This window comes from Limulus polyphemus, unplaced genomic scaffold (genome assembly GCF_000517525.1).
Source record: "Limulus polyphemus unplaced genomic scaffold, Limulus_polyphemus-2.1.2 Scaffold5489, whole genome shotgun sequence".
Taxonomy (NCBI): domain Eukaryota; kingdom Metazoa; phylum Arthropoda; class Merostomata; order Xiphosura; family Limulidae; genus Limulus; species Limulus polyphemus.
Window position 1 is genome coordinate 2895 of NW_013671099.1, and position 14762 is coordinate 17656.

The 14762-nt window shown below is 33.1% G+C and overlaps 1 protein-coding gene across 1 annotated transcript in view; it reads right to left on the reverse strand.

The window, feature by feature from the left end:
* The window catches only part of LOC111089186 (neurotrimin-like), a gene marked incomplete at its 3' end in the record, with an annotated part of 43593 nt that overhangs the window by 1643 nt on the left and 27188 nt on the right, over positions 1-14762 (reverse strand). Inside the window, exons 2-3 of the mRNA XM_022401201.1 lie at positions 13105-13229; positions 2403-2610 (exon numbers count right to left, since the gene is read on the reverse strand). Of these exons, the coding sequence (XP_022256909.1) occupies positions 2403-2610; positions 13105-13229 (333 nt within the window). The remainder of the gene's footprint in view (positions 1-2402; positions 2611-13104; positions 13230-14762) is intronic.

Here is a 14762-nt window from a genome sequence, read left to right on the forward strand (position 1 = left end):
CTGGTTCCCTATATCATTATAAAACAACACTATTTCTGTCTTTCTGGTTCCCTATATCTTTACAAAACAACATTATTTCTGTCTTTCTGGTTCCCTATATCTTTACAAAACAACACTATTTCTGTCTTTCTGGTTCCATATATCATTATAAAACAACACTAGAATGATATAGGAACCAGAAAGACAGAAATAGTGTTGTTTTATAATGATATAGGGAATCAGAAAGACAGAAATAGTGTTGTTTTGTAAAGATATAGAAAACCAGAAAGACAGAAATAGTGTTGTTTTGTAAAGATATAGGGAACCAGAAAGACAGAAATAGTGTTGTTTTGTAAAGATATAGAGAGAACCAGAAAGACAGAAATAGTGTTGTTTGGTATAATGATATAGGAACCAGAAAGACAGAAATAGTGTTGACAAAACAACACTATTTCTGTCTTTCTGGTTCCCTATATCTTCACAAAACAACACTATTTCTGTCTTTCTGGTTCCCTATATCTTCACAAAACAACACTATTTCTGTCTTTCTGGTTCTCTATATCTTTACCAAACAACACTATTTCTGTCTTTCTGGTTCTCTATATCATTATAAAACAACACTATTTCTGTCTTTCTGGTTCCCTATATCTTTACAAAACAACACTATTTCTGTCTTTCTGGTTCCTTATATCATTTTTACATTTAATTTAACGACTCAACACATAAGTTCAATATATCGTTAATGAACGACCAAATCAAGGACTACATCAAACGTATTATCTTGTTCATGTACTCTACTATTAAAAACATGTCAGTTCTATTACATGTTTGTTGGTGGAAAAGTTTGAACTACTGAGGAATCATTGTTTAAAAATAACATGTTGCAAGCAAAGTTTTGATATCATATGATCAATTATCGTTTCAACTTAAGATCCTTATTATTTGAGTAGAATCAATGAATCAATCGAAACTTAACTAAGAGCTGCCTTTTGGTTAATATACTTAATACAAATAAAATGATAATAATAGAATATTCTTGAAAAAGTTTCTAAGAATCTTCCATAGAATAACAACGTTAGTTTTTATTTTGTTCTTCCTACATATTGACATTTATCTCATCTTTGGATAAAAACACAAATATAATGTATTATAAGCCTGCAGCAGTAATATCTTGGAATAGCAGTTACAGGTTCACGAGCTTCCTCTGCCTCTCAGGCATCGTACTTGTACAATTAGCTGTTGTCATTTATTTTATCCCTTGTTCACGATAATCAGTTTAATTAAAAAGTATTTGTCATTGTGCCTACCCTAGAATAATTAAAGACGCAGCACGTGTACAGTAAGATCTCGAGAAGCAATGATAATATATCGCCGTGGAAAATGACCCTATAATTCATAAATCCAGAAATAACTTTAATGTCATAAGATCTTTGGGCCTTTTTCAAACAAAGAGGAGAGATTTGATCTTTGGGGTGATTAAAGTTTATCATTTGGAGAATAATTAAGTAGAATAATTAAGCATTATTATCGGCGTTGTCTCAAAACAAATACAATTATCTCAGTTTCGTCATTTGAATATACTTTTATTAACATCGAATAAAAAATAAAAAAACGATTGTTATCTTGAACCTCAATCACCATTTTAAAAATATCTCCCTTACCAGAAAATAAAACTTGCCAGGATATATTCAATAAGTAAAAAGACATACATATCTAATTTTTTATTTCACCCTCCACCCTCACCCCCCTAGTGGAACAGCGGAACGTCTGTAGGCTTTAGACGCGAAAAATCTGGTTTTGATAGCACAGATAGTCTATTGTGTGGCTTTTTTTGCTTTAAAAGCAAAACCAAAACCAAATTCTTGTATCACAATAGACCCTCTAGCGCAGTCTAGTATAGTGAATCTAATAGCAAATGCCTGTGATCATTTCGTATCTGATATTGATTGTTGTATCGAATGTTTTAAATTAATCCAAGTGCTGTCATGATATCTTATAAACTGTTTATGGAATATTATGGAGAACGTTTATGATGTAATACTGGATCGTGATCATCACACACGAACGAAAACTTAACGTCATTAATGTAGTTCATGCTGACGATTTGTAAAAAAACAGGAAATTATTTGAATTAATTTTAAACTTTCTCCATACAGCCTTCCCTGACTTACAACCGATACACTAAAAGGAACGAGGCTAGTGGCCTTCACCACTGGCAGTTCTTGTGCTACTCTTGTCTGATCGAATAGTAGGACTTCACTGTCACTCTTATAACGTGCCCAAGGTATCAGAGTGCTTCTGTGCCAACAGGTTGCGAACCATGAATTCTTTGGATTCACATAGCTTCGGCCCTAATGATATCAACGTTCTTACAGTCACATTTCATGTAGAGATTTAATAGAAAACATGTACGTAATACTTACCAACCACTTTTATGTATCCCACCTGGTTCTTCATTGGAGAGGTGTTGATTTGGCACATATATTGTCCCCTGTCCCTCATCTGTACGTTTTTAATGTGCAACCACCACGTGCGATGGCTGTTGTGAGACACCTGGTAGCGAGAATTTCTCGTGATTACACGAGTTGCTAAGGTTAGTAAGGTAGACCTGTCTGTGTGAATCCATGCTACCTAAAAATATACAAAAGAAACGTAAGATTAACGCGGTCTTCGTCGTAATCTAGCTGTCTGGGTCTCATCCATAGAACTGATAGAGATGATAATTATATTTAGCTCATCTACTGAAAGGAGGGAAATATTATTTTCGAATTTTTATTAGACATATTTTACGCTGCCATTGAAGAATGGAAGCGTTAAGATAGCTTTCTCTTAAAACCATAGGTAGTGTGATATTATATTACTATTAACAATGTAACTACGTAAGTAACGTGATATTATATTACTATTAACAATAACTACGTAACTAATGTGATATTATATTACTATTAACAATGTAACTACGTAAGTAATGTGATATTATATCAATATTAACAATGTAACTATGTAAGTAATGTGATATTATATCAATATTAACAATGTAACTACGTAAGTAATGTGAAATTATGTCAATATTAACAATGTAACTACGTAACTAATGTGATATTATATTAATATTAACAATGTTTAAGATGGTTATATTGTTAATAGTAATATAATATCACATTACTTACGTAGTTACATTGTTAATAGTAATATAATATCACATTACTTACGTAGTTACATTGTTAATAGTAATATAATATCACATTACTTACGTAGTTACATTGTTAATAGTTTAAGATGGTTATATTGTTAATAGTAATATAATATCACATTACTTACGTAGTTACATTGTTAATAGTAATATAATATCACATTACTTACGTAGTTACATTGTTAATAGTAATATAATATCACATTACTTACGTAGTTACATTGTTAATAGTGTGCGTTGTACAAACAGAAAGTACAGAAGAACGATTTCTAGTGATTTTACTGTGGACACATCATTTTAGTGTTAAAATTGAACTTAATTTTTTCCTTACACAGATGATGTTCCTTGTACTAAGTAAACCTTGATGTAAATAGCAAACAAAACCCAATAATGACGAACGTAGTTATATGGTACTATATGTTTAGTTACCTTAATTCTTTCCCTAACTAGATCACCATGGCCGAGTAAATCTAGTGTAGCAGGTATAAATCTACCCAGAAGCAAAGCTTTCAGGCGTCTAACTATTTTGTCACTGAAACAAAACACCTCGTTTAGCAGAACCCTTTAGAACAGCTGAACGCTTTCCTGTGGAAAGGCCACGCAGGGAAACACTTGATTGCTTTCGGAAAGCATTAAGGTTATATATAACACGTCTTCGACGTTCGGTTGAGAAGGATTTAAATTGGTTTTCAGGTGTTTAGGATCAAAGTTCTAATTACAGAAAACTTTTCAATAACGTCAAATATTAACATACAGATAACCTAGGTTATCTGTATGTTAATACATGATATATCTGGTGTTCTTTAGGTTATCTGTATGTTAATATTTGATATATCTGGTGTTCTTCAGGTTATCTGTATGTTAATACTTGATATATCTGGTGTTCTTCAGGTTATCTGTATGTTAATATTTGATATATCTCGTGTTCTTTAGGTTATCTGTATGTTAATATTTGATATATCTGGTGTTCTTCAGGTTATCTGTATGTTAATATTTGGTATATCTCGTGTTCTTTAAAGAACACGAGATATATCAAATATTAGCATACAGATAACCTAAAGAACACCAGATATATAAAATATTAACATACAGATAACCTAAAGAACACCAGATATATAAAATATTAACATACAGATAACCTGAAGAACACCAGATATATCAAATATTAACATACAGATAACCTGAAGAACACCAGATATATCAAATATTAACATACAGATAACCTAAAGAACACGAGATATATCATGTATTAACATACAGATAACCTAAAGAACACGAGATATATCAAGTATTAACATACAGATAATCTAAAGAACGCCAGATATATCATGTATTAACATACAGATAACCTAAAGAACACGAGATATATCAACTATTAACATACAGATAACCTGAAGAACACCAGTTATATCAAGTATTAACATACAGATAACCTAAAGAACACCAGATATACCAAATATTAACATACAGATAACCTGAAGAACACTCGATATATCAAATATAACATACAGATAACCTAAAGAACACCAGATATAACATGCTTATATAAAAGAATAAAAATCCTCTCAATCCCAGTGAACATTACCAAAATCCGGCGATTCAATTTCTTTCTCACTTATCTTTATTTTTTCCGTTGTTGGTCTGTGGCCCCCCACTAGCTAGCAACTAACATCCCAGCCCCCTTTTATCCGATTCTTTAATACGTTGTGAAGTACAGTCATCAAATGATAGTGAAAAATCTATTACTGCCTGTAATCTGAGTTCTACATCCAGAGAAGAATAAGGCCTGTATTAAGAACTGTGGGAAGTTCATTACCAGCGCCCATGGTGTGTATTAAGAACAGTGGGAAGTTCATTACCAGCTTCCATGGTGCGTATTAAGAACAGTGGGAAGTTCATTACCAGCTTCCATGGTGTGTATTAAGAACTGTGGGAAGTTCATTACCAGCTCCCATGGTGTGTATTAAGAACTGTAGGAAGTTCATTACCAGCTTCCATGGTGTGTATTAAGAACTGTGGGGAGTTCATTACCAGCTTCCATGGTGTGTATTAAGAACTGTGAGAAGTTCATTACCAGCTTCCATGGTGTGTATTAAGAACTGTGGGAAGTTAATTACCAGCTTCCATGGTGTGTATTAAGAACTGTGGGAAGTTTATTACTAGCTTCCATGGTGTGTATTAAGAACTGTAGGAAGTTCATTACTAGCTTCCATGGTGTGTATTAAGAACTGTAGGAAGTTAATTACCAGCTTCCATGGTGTGTGTATTAAGAACTGTAGGAAGTTCATTACCAGCTTCCATGGTGTGTGCATTAAGAACTGTGGGAAGTTCATTACCAGCTTCCATGGTGTGTATTAAGAACTGTGAGAAGTTCATTACCAGCTTCCATGGTGTGTATTAAGAACTGTGGGAAGTTAATTACCAGCTTCCATGGTGTGTATTAATAATATCGGAAGAGATAAAGAATAAAATACTTTGGTAATAAGTTCTATATGAAGATTTATAATAACCTCCTAAGATTCATCTATACATTCCGGTTGCTCTACATGTATTTGGGTTTCAAAGATAAAAAGGAGGCCATTTCACAATATGCATCATTTCTAGTTCAAAGCGACTAAATAACGTTTAGAACAGTTAGCTACAGCTAATAAACCCTTTGTGTTGTGAAGCTGAATCAGTGACACATGATCATTACGACTCTGTAATATATTCAATATGTCGTGCTAGAATAGTGTCTGACGTCTAAATATTTAGCCACAGTGAAATTCGTACTGTCATATTGTTTTAACTGTGGAATGTTAAGATAAGCCCACACTTGTAGCCCACACTTGTAGTACAAGACAGTGAGTCGCTTCATGTTATACTAGAAGTTATGTTGAATAAGGAATGTTGTAACTGTTTTCATTATAACACTATTTTGATTTCCAAAACAAAACAAATATTATTATTTAACACTGGAAGCTTTCCATCAATACCTATAAAACGCTTCCACTTGTAGACGATTATGCTCTTACTCCCTCTAAAGATATGCGCAGTATCCCATTAAATAGGCCTGAATGTTTTATCATAACATTAATTGTGTTTGCCTTATCTGACATTTCATTTTCAAGTAAAAAAGGCAGATGTTTATAATGAAATTTATCTTCTTAGTCAAAGATCTGTAGATAAAGATTTATCTAACATTCTTCATTCTATAATAGTCAGCTACCACCAATGATACATAAGATTGAAATGACTGTTGTTATGCAACATCTTAACTAAACTCAGTGTAACTTTCTCACCAACACTTGTCATCTGAACATCACTTATTTATAGAACCTAATTGTTCCTAGATAGGCTTCTCACCAACACTTGTCATCTGAACGTCACTTATTTATAGAACCTAATTGTTCCTAGATAGGCTTCTCACCAACACTTGTCATCTGAACATCACTTATTTATAGGACCTAATTGTTCCTAGATAGGCTTCTCACCAACATTTGTCATCTGAACATCACTTATTTATAGAACCTAATTGTTCCTAGATAGGCTTCTCACCAACATTTGTCATCTAAACATCACTTATTTATAGAACCTAATTGTTCCTAGATAGGCTTCCCACCAACACTTGTCATCTGAACATCGCTTATTTATAAAACCTAATTGTTTCTAGATAGGCTTCCCACCAACACTTGTCATCTGAACATCACTTATTTATAGAACCTAATTGTTCCTAGATAGGCTTCCCACCAACACTTGTCATCTGAACGTCACTTATTTATAGGACCTAATTATTTCTAAGTTTCATCAACGTTATTCTTATTTAATACTAATATACCGTCTAAGTTGTTTTCAAGAATATTTTGTTACATTACGTATTGTTAAATATTTTAAAACATGAACTCAGCTACAACGGTAGATGTGCCGTTTCGAGGAAGTTGTTTACAACCAAAATGTTTACCAAATCGACAATGCAATGTCGTTTAGGATAAGTTTGAGGATAACTAATTAAGTTATAGCTTTTTTTTCGGGAAAGAATATTCATAGCCTGAGACAATTAATCTATGTAGAGACAAAGGATAAACATCTCTAAGATCGAAGCCCTCTGTATTATTCTTGGAAGAAAAGCGTTTGTACGACAAAGCGCTTTAGGCAGTAATAAACTTAGAAACAAAATATTAATTCAATCTGGAGCAAAGTTTTCATTCGCAAACTGAATGCTATGGTTAGGAAAAATTACCCACCAATCCAAAATTCCAATGTGTTTAATTTTTGAATATCTTTATGATCTGTTAACTAGATAATAAGTTAAAATTGACAAAGGCTTACTTGCAAAAAACTTTCAACCAAGTCACGAAATAAACGGTTAATTTCGCCAAAAAATATATCAAAAGAAATATTAATATCAGCAGTTCCATTCAACCACGTACATGCCAAGTCCTGCTAGGCGGATCCAATGGACTTTATTGTCTGATTTTACATAATTTTGAAGGATGGAGTCCGCTTGCAGTGAAGGATCTACTGAAAATTTATTTTATCAACATGCATGATTGAGGGTTTTTCATCAATTGAGGGTTTTTCCTCTCCTTCCCTTAAATAAAATTGTTAGAATACAAAATAAAGCGTCAAACTATTAAGAACATCAGATGGATGGTGTAGGGAATAATTCCAAGGGCTAAATATGATTGGAATACAGTTCTTATAAAGTGCTCGTAACCATTAATATTCCCAAATTCAACACTCTAGCAAGACTAAATCCCTCGTGGATGTTGTTAGTAATCAGAATACTTCAGAGGTCAAATATTAATTCTCAATATTCCCAAATTCAAATTTCCAGCAGGTTTGAATCCCTCGATGTCATTTGCATCAGTAATCAGCATATTACAGAGATCAACATTATTTTCATGTATTAATTAAAACATAAAGAGTTTATATCAAAATTGATCTGTCTAATTCAACAATATACCACCAGAGATACGTTTTATAAAACTCAACTCCAGTTTATTTTAAAACTTACTAACCACTATTTAACACACATCCAGCTTGTAAACTTCTATAAAAGTGTTTGTTTGTTTAGGTAATGCACAAAGCTACACAATGGGCTATCTGTGCTCTGCCCACCACGAGTATCGAAACCCGGTTTCTTGCATTGTACGTCCGCAGACATACCGCTGTGCCACTGGGGGGCGTTATAAAAGTGAAGACTTCTATAAATACTTGGCTCCATTTACGTATACTCGTAGATAAAAAGTTTTGAGCGCTAATTGTCTCGTGGCGAATTTGCATGACACCACGAGCGAAGTAACTTAATTTTTAACTCAACGATGAAAACATTTGATCCTGTGTAACACTGCAATAAAAACTTAAGTTTCTTGTAGGACAAACTGTGATGAAACTTTCAGCAAGTACTTTATAGATCAAGACTAAAACACATCGTGACAGGTATACTATCTAGTTAATGGTGTTTATAACAGCACGATGTTGTTATCTCCAGCTTGCACAACAGATTAATTCATCAGTTTATTCATATCGTATAACGTGAAGCGTGACGTATATTAAACATATTTTGCCAAGATGTTCTTCTAAATGGTTTGATCATTCTCAGTGGTTAGCGTAAATGCTTTGTTGTAGTTTTCCACGTGTTAATCTTGGTCTCGACTGTTGACATCTCGGAGTTTTTTCTTTATAATTTAAAAATGTCAACTATTCCGCCAGGTCCAGATGAAAATATTCCAAATATGGTCATCTGATGAAAAAAGGAAACTTCAGCTAAGCCTAAGTTATACCTTAGAAATAATAAGTTTCTTTTTAGGTAGGCACAAAGCTACACAATGGACTATCTTTACTATGCCAACAACGAGTATAAGTCACCGGTTAGTCACTGGGGGGGGGGGCTATAAGATATGCAATTAAAGGTACACACAACTATTTCAGCCACAAATAACTCAGTTGGCAGACTTCGGTTTGAAAATCAATAGAAATGCACTACATATGTTAGTAAGTGAACCAAATATTTATATTTTTATTTAACTTTCATCAGGTATATATATATATATATAAAACTAATTTAGAATCATTTCTGGCTCTTCTTATTTAGCATGGTTCTAGAGAATATTGTAGAAGCTGTAGATGTTAAATTAACTTAAAACGCCGAGTTTGGATATATCAGATCCTTCCTTATTTCAATATGACGTTAGGCTTAACAATAAAAGCATAAATGACTTGTTGTCATAGTAACAATCATCGCATCCTAGTCAACAGGTTGACGTAGGATGATGTATGTTCCAGATTACTTTTCACTTTTATATTGTTTGGAACTTGTTTTATTGTTCTTTAATTCTGGATGCTCGGTTGTTTAGATTTGACTTTATTTCTAACTCATCACTAAACCCTTAAACTAGATTTAACCAGAGAAAAATTCCGATAACGATATATATATATATATAACTAATTTAGAATCATTTCTGGCCCTTCTTATTTATCATGGTTCTAGAAGTTGGAGATGTTAAATTAAATTAAAACTCCGAGTTTGGATATATCAGATCCTTCCTTATTTCAATATGACGTTAGGCTTAAAAATAACGTATCTTAGCAATTGTGGTTGAACGTGCATTTTGTGTTTCTCATTATGGTGAAGAACAAGGAGTTTTCTTTCTTCTGCAACACCTTCGGCACAACACGTAAATAATATAGCAACAACTGACAGTTCAGATGTGACTGCAACACCCTTGGTTCCGAGCAATTCGAAGACTACAAGCTACGTCAAAGTTCTTCCTTCTCGGATAACCGAAAGTATTATTACATAAAAGTGTTCTTTAGAATGTAATATATTTCTCGTTTCTACTTTATATGTGCGTATCGCTTTTATTTTGAACTTAATATTTCACATAATGTCCTAAATATTATTCGTTTCGTTGAAAGTTAGTATCTTTGTCAGTTCTAGCATAATATCTATATTATGTGTCAAAACATAGGCTTATGTAGCGGTGCCTGCCTACATGACACCAATATCTAACTCCGTAAGATAAATACAAATCACTTCATGTGTAACTATAACAGACAGATTTAGATAACTTAATAACTGAATAACAAAAGCATATAGTTGTAGACTTATGTGTAAATAAACACATTATCAGTTCTTATGTGAAACAATATCAAGAAACATCAGATATTTATGTGTATAAAATATCTAGATACAGATCTCTGTGTAAATAAACACATTATCAGTTCTTATGTGAAACAATATCCGGAAAGATCAGATACTTATGTGTATAAAATATCTAGATACAGATCTCTGTGTAAATAAACACATTATCAGTTCTAACGTGAAAAAATATCCAATATCAAGAAACATCAAATATTTAGATGTATAAAAATATTTAGAAACGTACCAATATCAAGAAACATCAGATATTTAGATGTATAAAAATATTTAGACATACCAATATCAAGAAACATCAGATATTTAGATGTATAGAAATATTTAGAAACGTACCAATATCAAGAAACATCAGATATTTAGATGTATAAAAATATTTATACATACCAATATCAAGAAACATCAGATATTTACATGTATAAAACTATTTAGACATACCAATATCAAGAAACATCAGATATTTACATGTATAAAAATATTTAGAAACGTACCAATATCAAATAAAATATAAAAATTTAGCTTCGTAATAACACAGAGATACCTGAAAATACACATAAACCCATATTTGGATCCGTAATGATATTTATGTATCCAAGCATTACAATCTAGTTACGTCTCAGTATCAAGATATATCACACAGACAACGGTAAGTTATAAAACAATAATGATAAAAAGCAAACGAAAAATTATCAGAGACATTGTTGTTAAACGTGAAGTTAAATATGTTTCTTCTGTTGGACAAAACTTGTATCTGTATCAGAGACGTTGTTGTTAAACATGAAGTTAAATATGTTTCTTCTGTTGGACAAAACTTGTATCTGTATCAGAGACATTGTTGATAAACGTGAAGTTAAATATGTTTCTTCTGTTGGACAAAACTTGTATCTGTATCAGAGACGTTGTTGTTAAACGTGAAGTTAAATATGTTTCTTCTGTTGGACAAAACTTGTATCTGTTTTGTTTACATCTCCAGTGGCTTAGCTGTAAACATGAAGGCTTATAACGCTAAAAAACCTGGTTTTGATACCCGTGGTGAGCACAACACAGTTAGCTTTATGCTTAATAACAAATAATCAAACATTTTGGGTTTCACTTATACATGTAGATTTTATGTAAAAAAAGGACTTATTAACTGGCTAAGCACAAAATATTAATTTTAATAAATTGAAAGCAACGATTAAGTCTCCAAAAGATAGCTTTTATAAACAGTATTGTTTATAATTTAGCACAATGGGCTATCTGTGCTCTGCCCACCACGGGTATCGAAACCCGGTTTCTAGTGTTGTAAGTCCACAGACGTACCGCTGTGCCACTGGGGGGGGGGGGTATTGTAAACGGAGGAGAAATAAGACTCCTTTAAAAATTATATATAGACAGAGGGAGTTTAGGAGTGGATGGTAATATTTCACAGTTTATAGTAAACACTCGACAGGATCAAGGTACCATAAATCGATACTGTTTGGCGCACTAGGTACCAGATTATTTACACTTAATGAAATCGTTAACGTTTATAATTGAAAACAAACGTCTATATTGGTAGATAAATGATCATAATTAAGCATCCAAGTAGAAGCAACGATAACCTGCTATCCAATCAATGAGTTCCGTTCACTTCGTGATTTGTATTATTTGTAAATAATAAAGATAAAACAATAATACGTTGTCGCCAAACCGAATAATAGAATTAACTTTTTTTTATCTTAACACTGCCACGATGTGTCTCGTTAATTAATAAGTCATAATTAACTTGCTTTTGATTAATTATTAATTATTAATTTTTAATTAATAATTAACTTGCTTTTGAATCATGAGCAATGAAATGGAGATATTTCAAAATCATGTATAGAATAAAACTACCTCCCTCTAGCCCACTAAACACACCCAAACACAGGGAAACACAGAGAAAGTGAAATAGGGTATTTAAAAATCATGTATAGAATAAAACTACCTCCCTCTAGCCCCTTAAACACACCGAAACACAGGGAAACACAGAGAAAGTGAAATAGGGTATTTAAAAATCATGTATAGAATAAAACTACCTCCCTCTAGCCCCTTAAACACACCGAAACACAGGGAAACACAGAGAAAGTGAAATAGGGTATTTAAAAATCATGTATAGAATAAAACTACCTCCCTCTAGCCCCTAAACACACCCAAACACAGAGAAAGTGAAATAGGGTATTTAAAAATCATGTATAGAATAAAACTACCTCCCTCTAGCCCCTAAACACACCCAAACACAGAGAAAGTGAAATAGGGTATTTAAAAATCATGTATAGAATAAAACTACCTCCCTCTAGCCCCCTAAACACACCCAAACACAGGGAAACACATAGAAAGTGAAATGGGGATATTTAAAAATCATGTATAGAATAAAACTACATCCCTCTAGCCCCTAAAACACACCCAAACACAGGGAAACACATACAAAGTGAAATTGGGATATTTAAAAATCATGTATAGAATAAAACTACCTCCCTCTTGCCCCCTAAACATACCCAAATACAGGGAAACACAGAGAAAGTGAAATAGGGTATTTAAAAATCATGTATAGAATAAAACTACCTCCCTCTAGCCCCCTAAACACACCCAAATACAGGGAAACACATAGACAGTACAATCTTGTTTGAATTTGTGTAGTTATAATTACCGTTATGATGATAAAAATAAAGTTTCGATACCCGTGGTGGGTACAGCAGAAATAGCCAATATAGTTTGTTTGTGCTTAACAACAAACACATTATAATTAACGATATTTAGAACAAACAACAAAAACTCTGCCTCTACATCCTACCCTGTATGAACCCAAATGATCCACGACACACGGAATACTGACGTCCCTCCCTGCTGACACCGTTATATTCGGAATCGGTTCGGCAAACTCCGGCTCGAAAGACATTTCCGTTTGACCTCCGAGAGCTGCAACATAAAGGAGAATTGAAAGGTTATCTACAGGAATTAAACCAACAATTGACTGAAAATTTTTGATTTAATAAAGCCATGTAATTATCGGGAAAAGAGGTAATTATCTTTTCGATCGTAAAGAGCGGTGGAGTCGATTTTCTAATAACGATGATGAGATCAAATGTTGTTTAATTATTTCACATCAGCGGAAGTCCATTAGGCTTGTCTTATTAACCCTCAGGTTTCAGTTTTGTTTTCATTGATTTTCTGAAGCTCATCAGTCTCGTGGTGCAACTAATCTAAGAAAAATGTACCACCAGATGGGCCACTTTAAGTGCTTTTCTTTCTTCTACCCAAGCTAGTGGAAACTGACGCTATAAGTTATAATTTTAGTATCGGGACTTAAAACACTTTTCTTAAAAACTTGGAAAGAACAGTAACGTAATAACAGTAGTTTTATAACAATAAGTACATGAATACAATTGTAATTGTTGTTTCTTCGGTTTGTAATTCTAAACTGCAGATTTTAATTTCGTTCTTGATAAAGCAGCTATCACCAAATATACTTGCTTTACGTTTTTTTTATAACCGTAAGGCTTAGTTAAATTGTGAGTCAGATCTATAATGACTGTGGTGTTGTCTTCCGTACGAGCAAAAACATGTGGCTGTTGTGGCAATTAAATAAGAAAAGAAGCTGTTAGTATTAGAATATTTAAATAATAACCTTCTCACCAAAACGTGAAATTGTCACGTGATATTTAGTGGTTCTGATTACCTAATGTACAAAAAGGGACCTTATTAGCTGAAGTACAATAAGGGACCTGATTACCTAATGTACAATAAGGGACCTGATTACCTAATGTACAACAAGGGACCTGATTAGCTGAAGTACAATAAGGAACTTGATTACCTGAAGTACAACAAGGGACCTGATTACCTAATGTACAATAAGGGACCTGATTAGCTGAAGTACAACAAGGGACCTGATTAGCTGAAGTACAATAAGGAACCTGATTAGCTGAAGTACAACAAGGGACCTGATTACCTATTGTACAACAAGGGACCTGATTAGCTGAAGTACAACAAGGGACCTGATTAGCTGAAGTACAACAAGGGACCTGATTAGCTGAAGTACAATAAGGAACTTGATTAGCTGAAGTACAACAAGGGACCTGATTACCTAATGTACAACAAAGGACCTGATTAGCTGAAGTACAATAAGGAACTTGATTAGCTGAAGTACAACAAGGGACCTGATTACCTAATGTTCAACAAGGGACCTGATTAGCTGAAGTACAATAAGGGACCTGATTAGCTGAAGTACAATAAGAGACCCGGTTAGCTGAAGCTTAATAATGGGCCTACTTAATAATGGGCCTACTTAACTAAGGTTTAAATTGTCTAATCAGTATAAAATCGTAGAAATTAATCTCCTTATATGTTTAAATATGAAAGTTTTCTTATATTATACTTGTAGAGATGATACAATTGAGACAAACAAACTAATGCAATTAGAGAAATAACACACGATCATCAACGCAACAACTT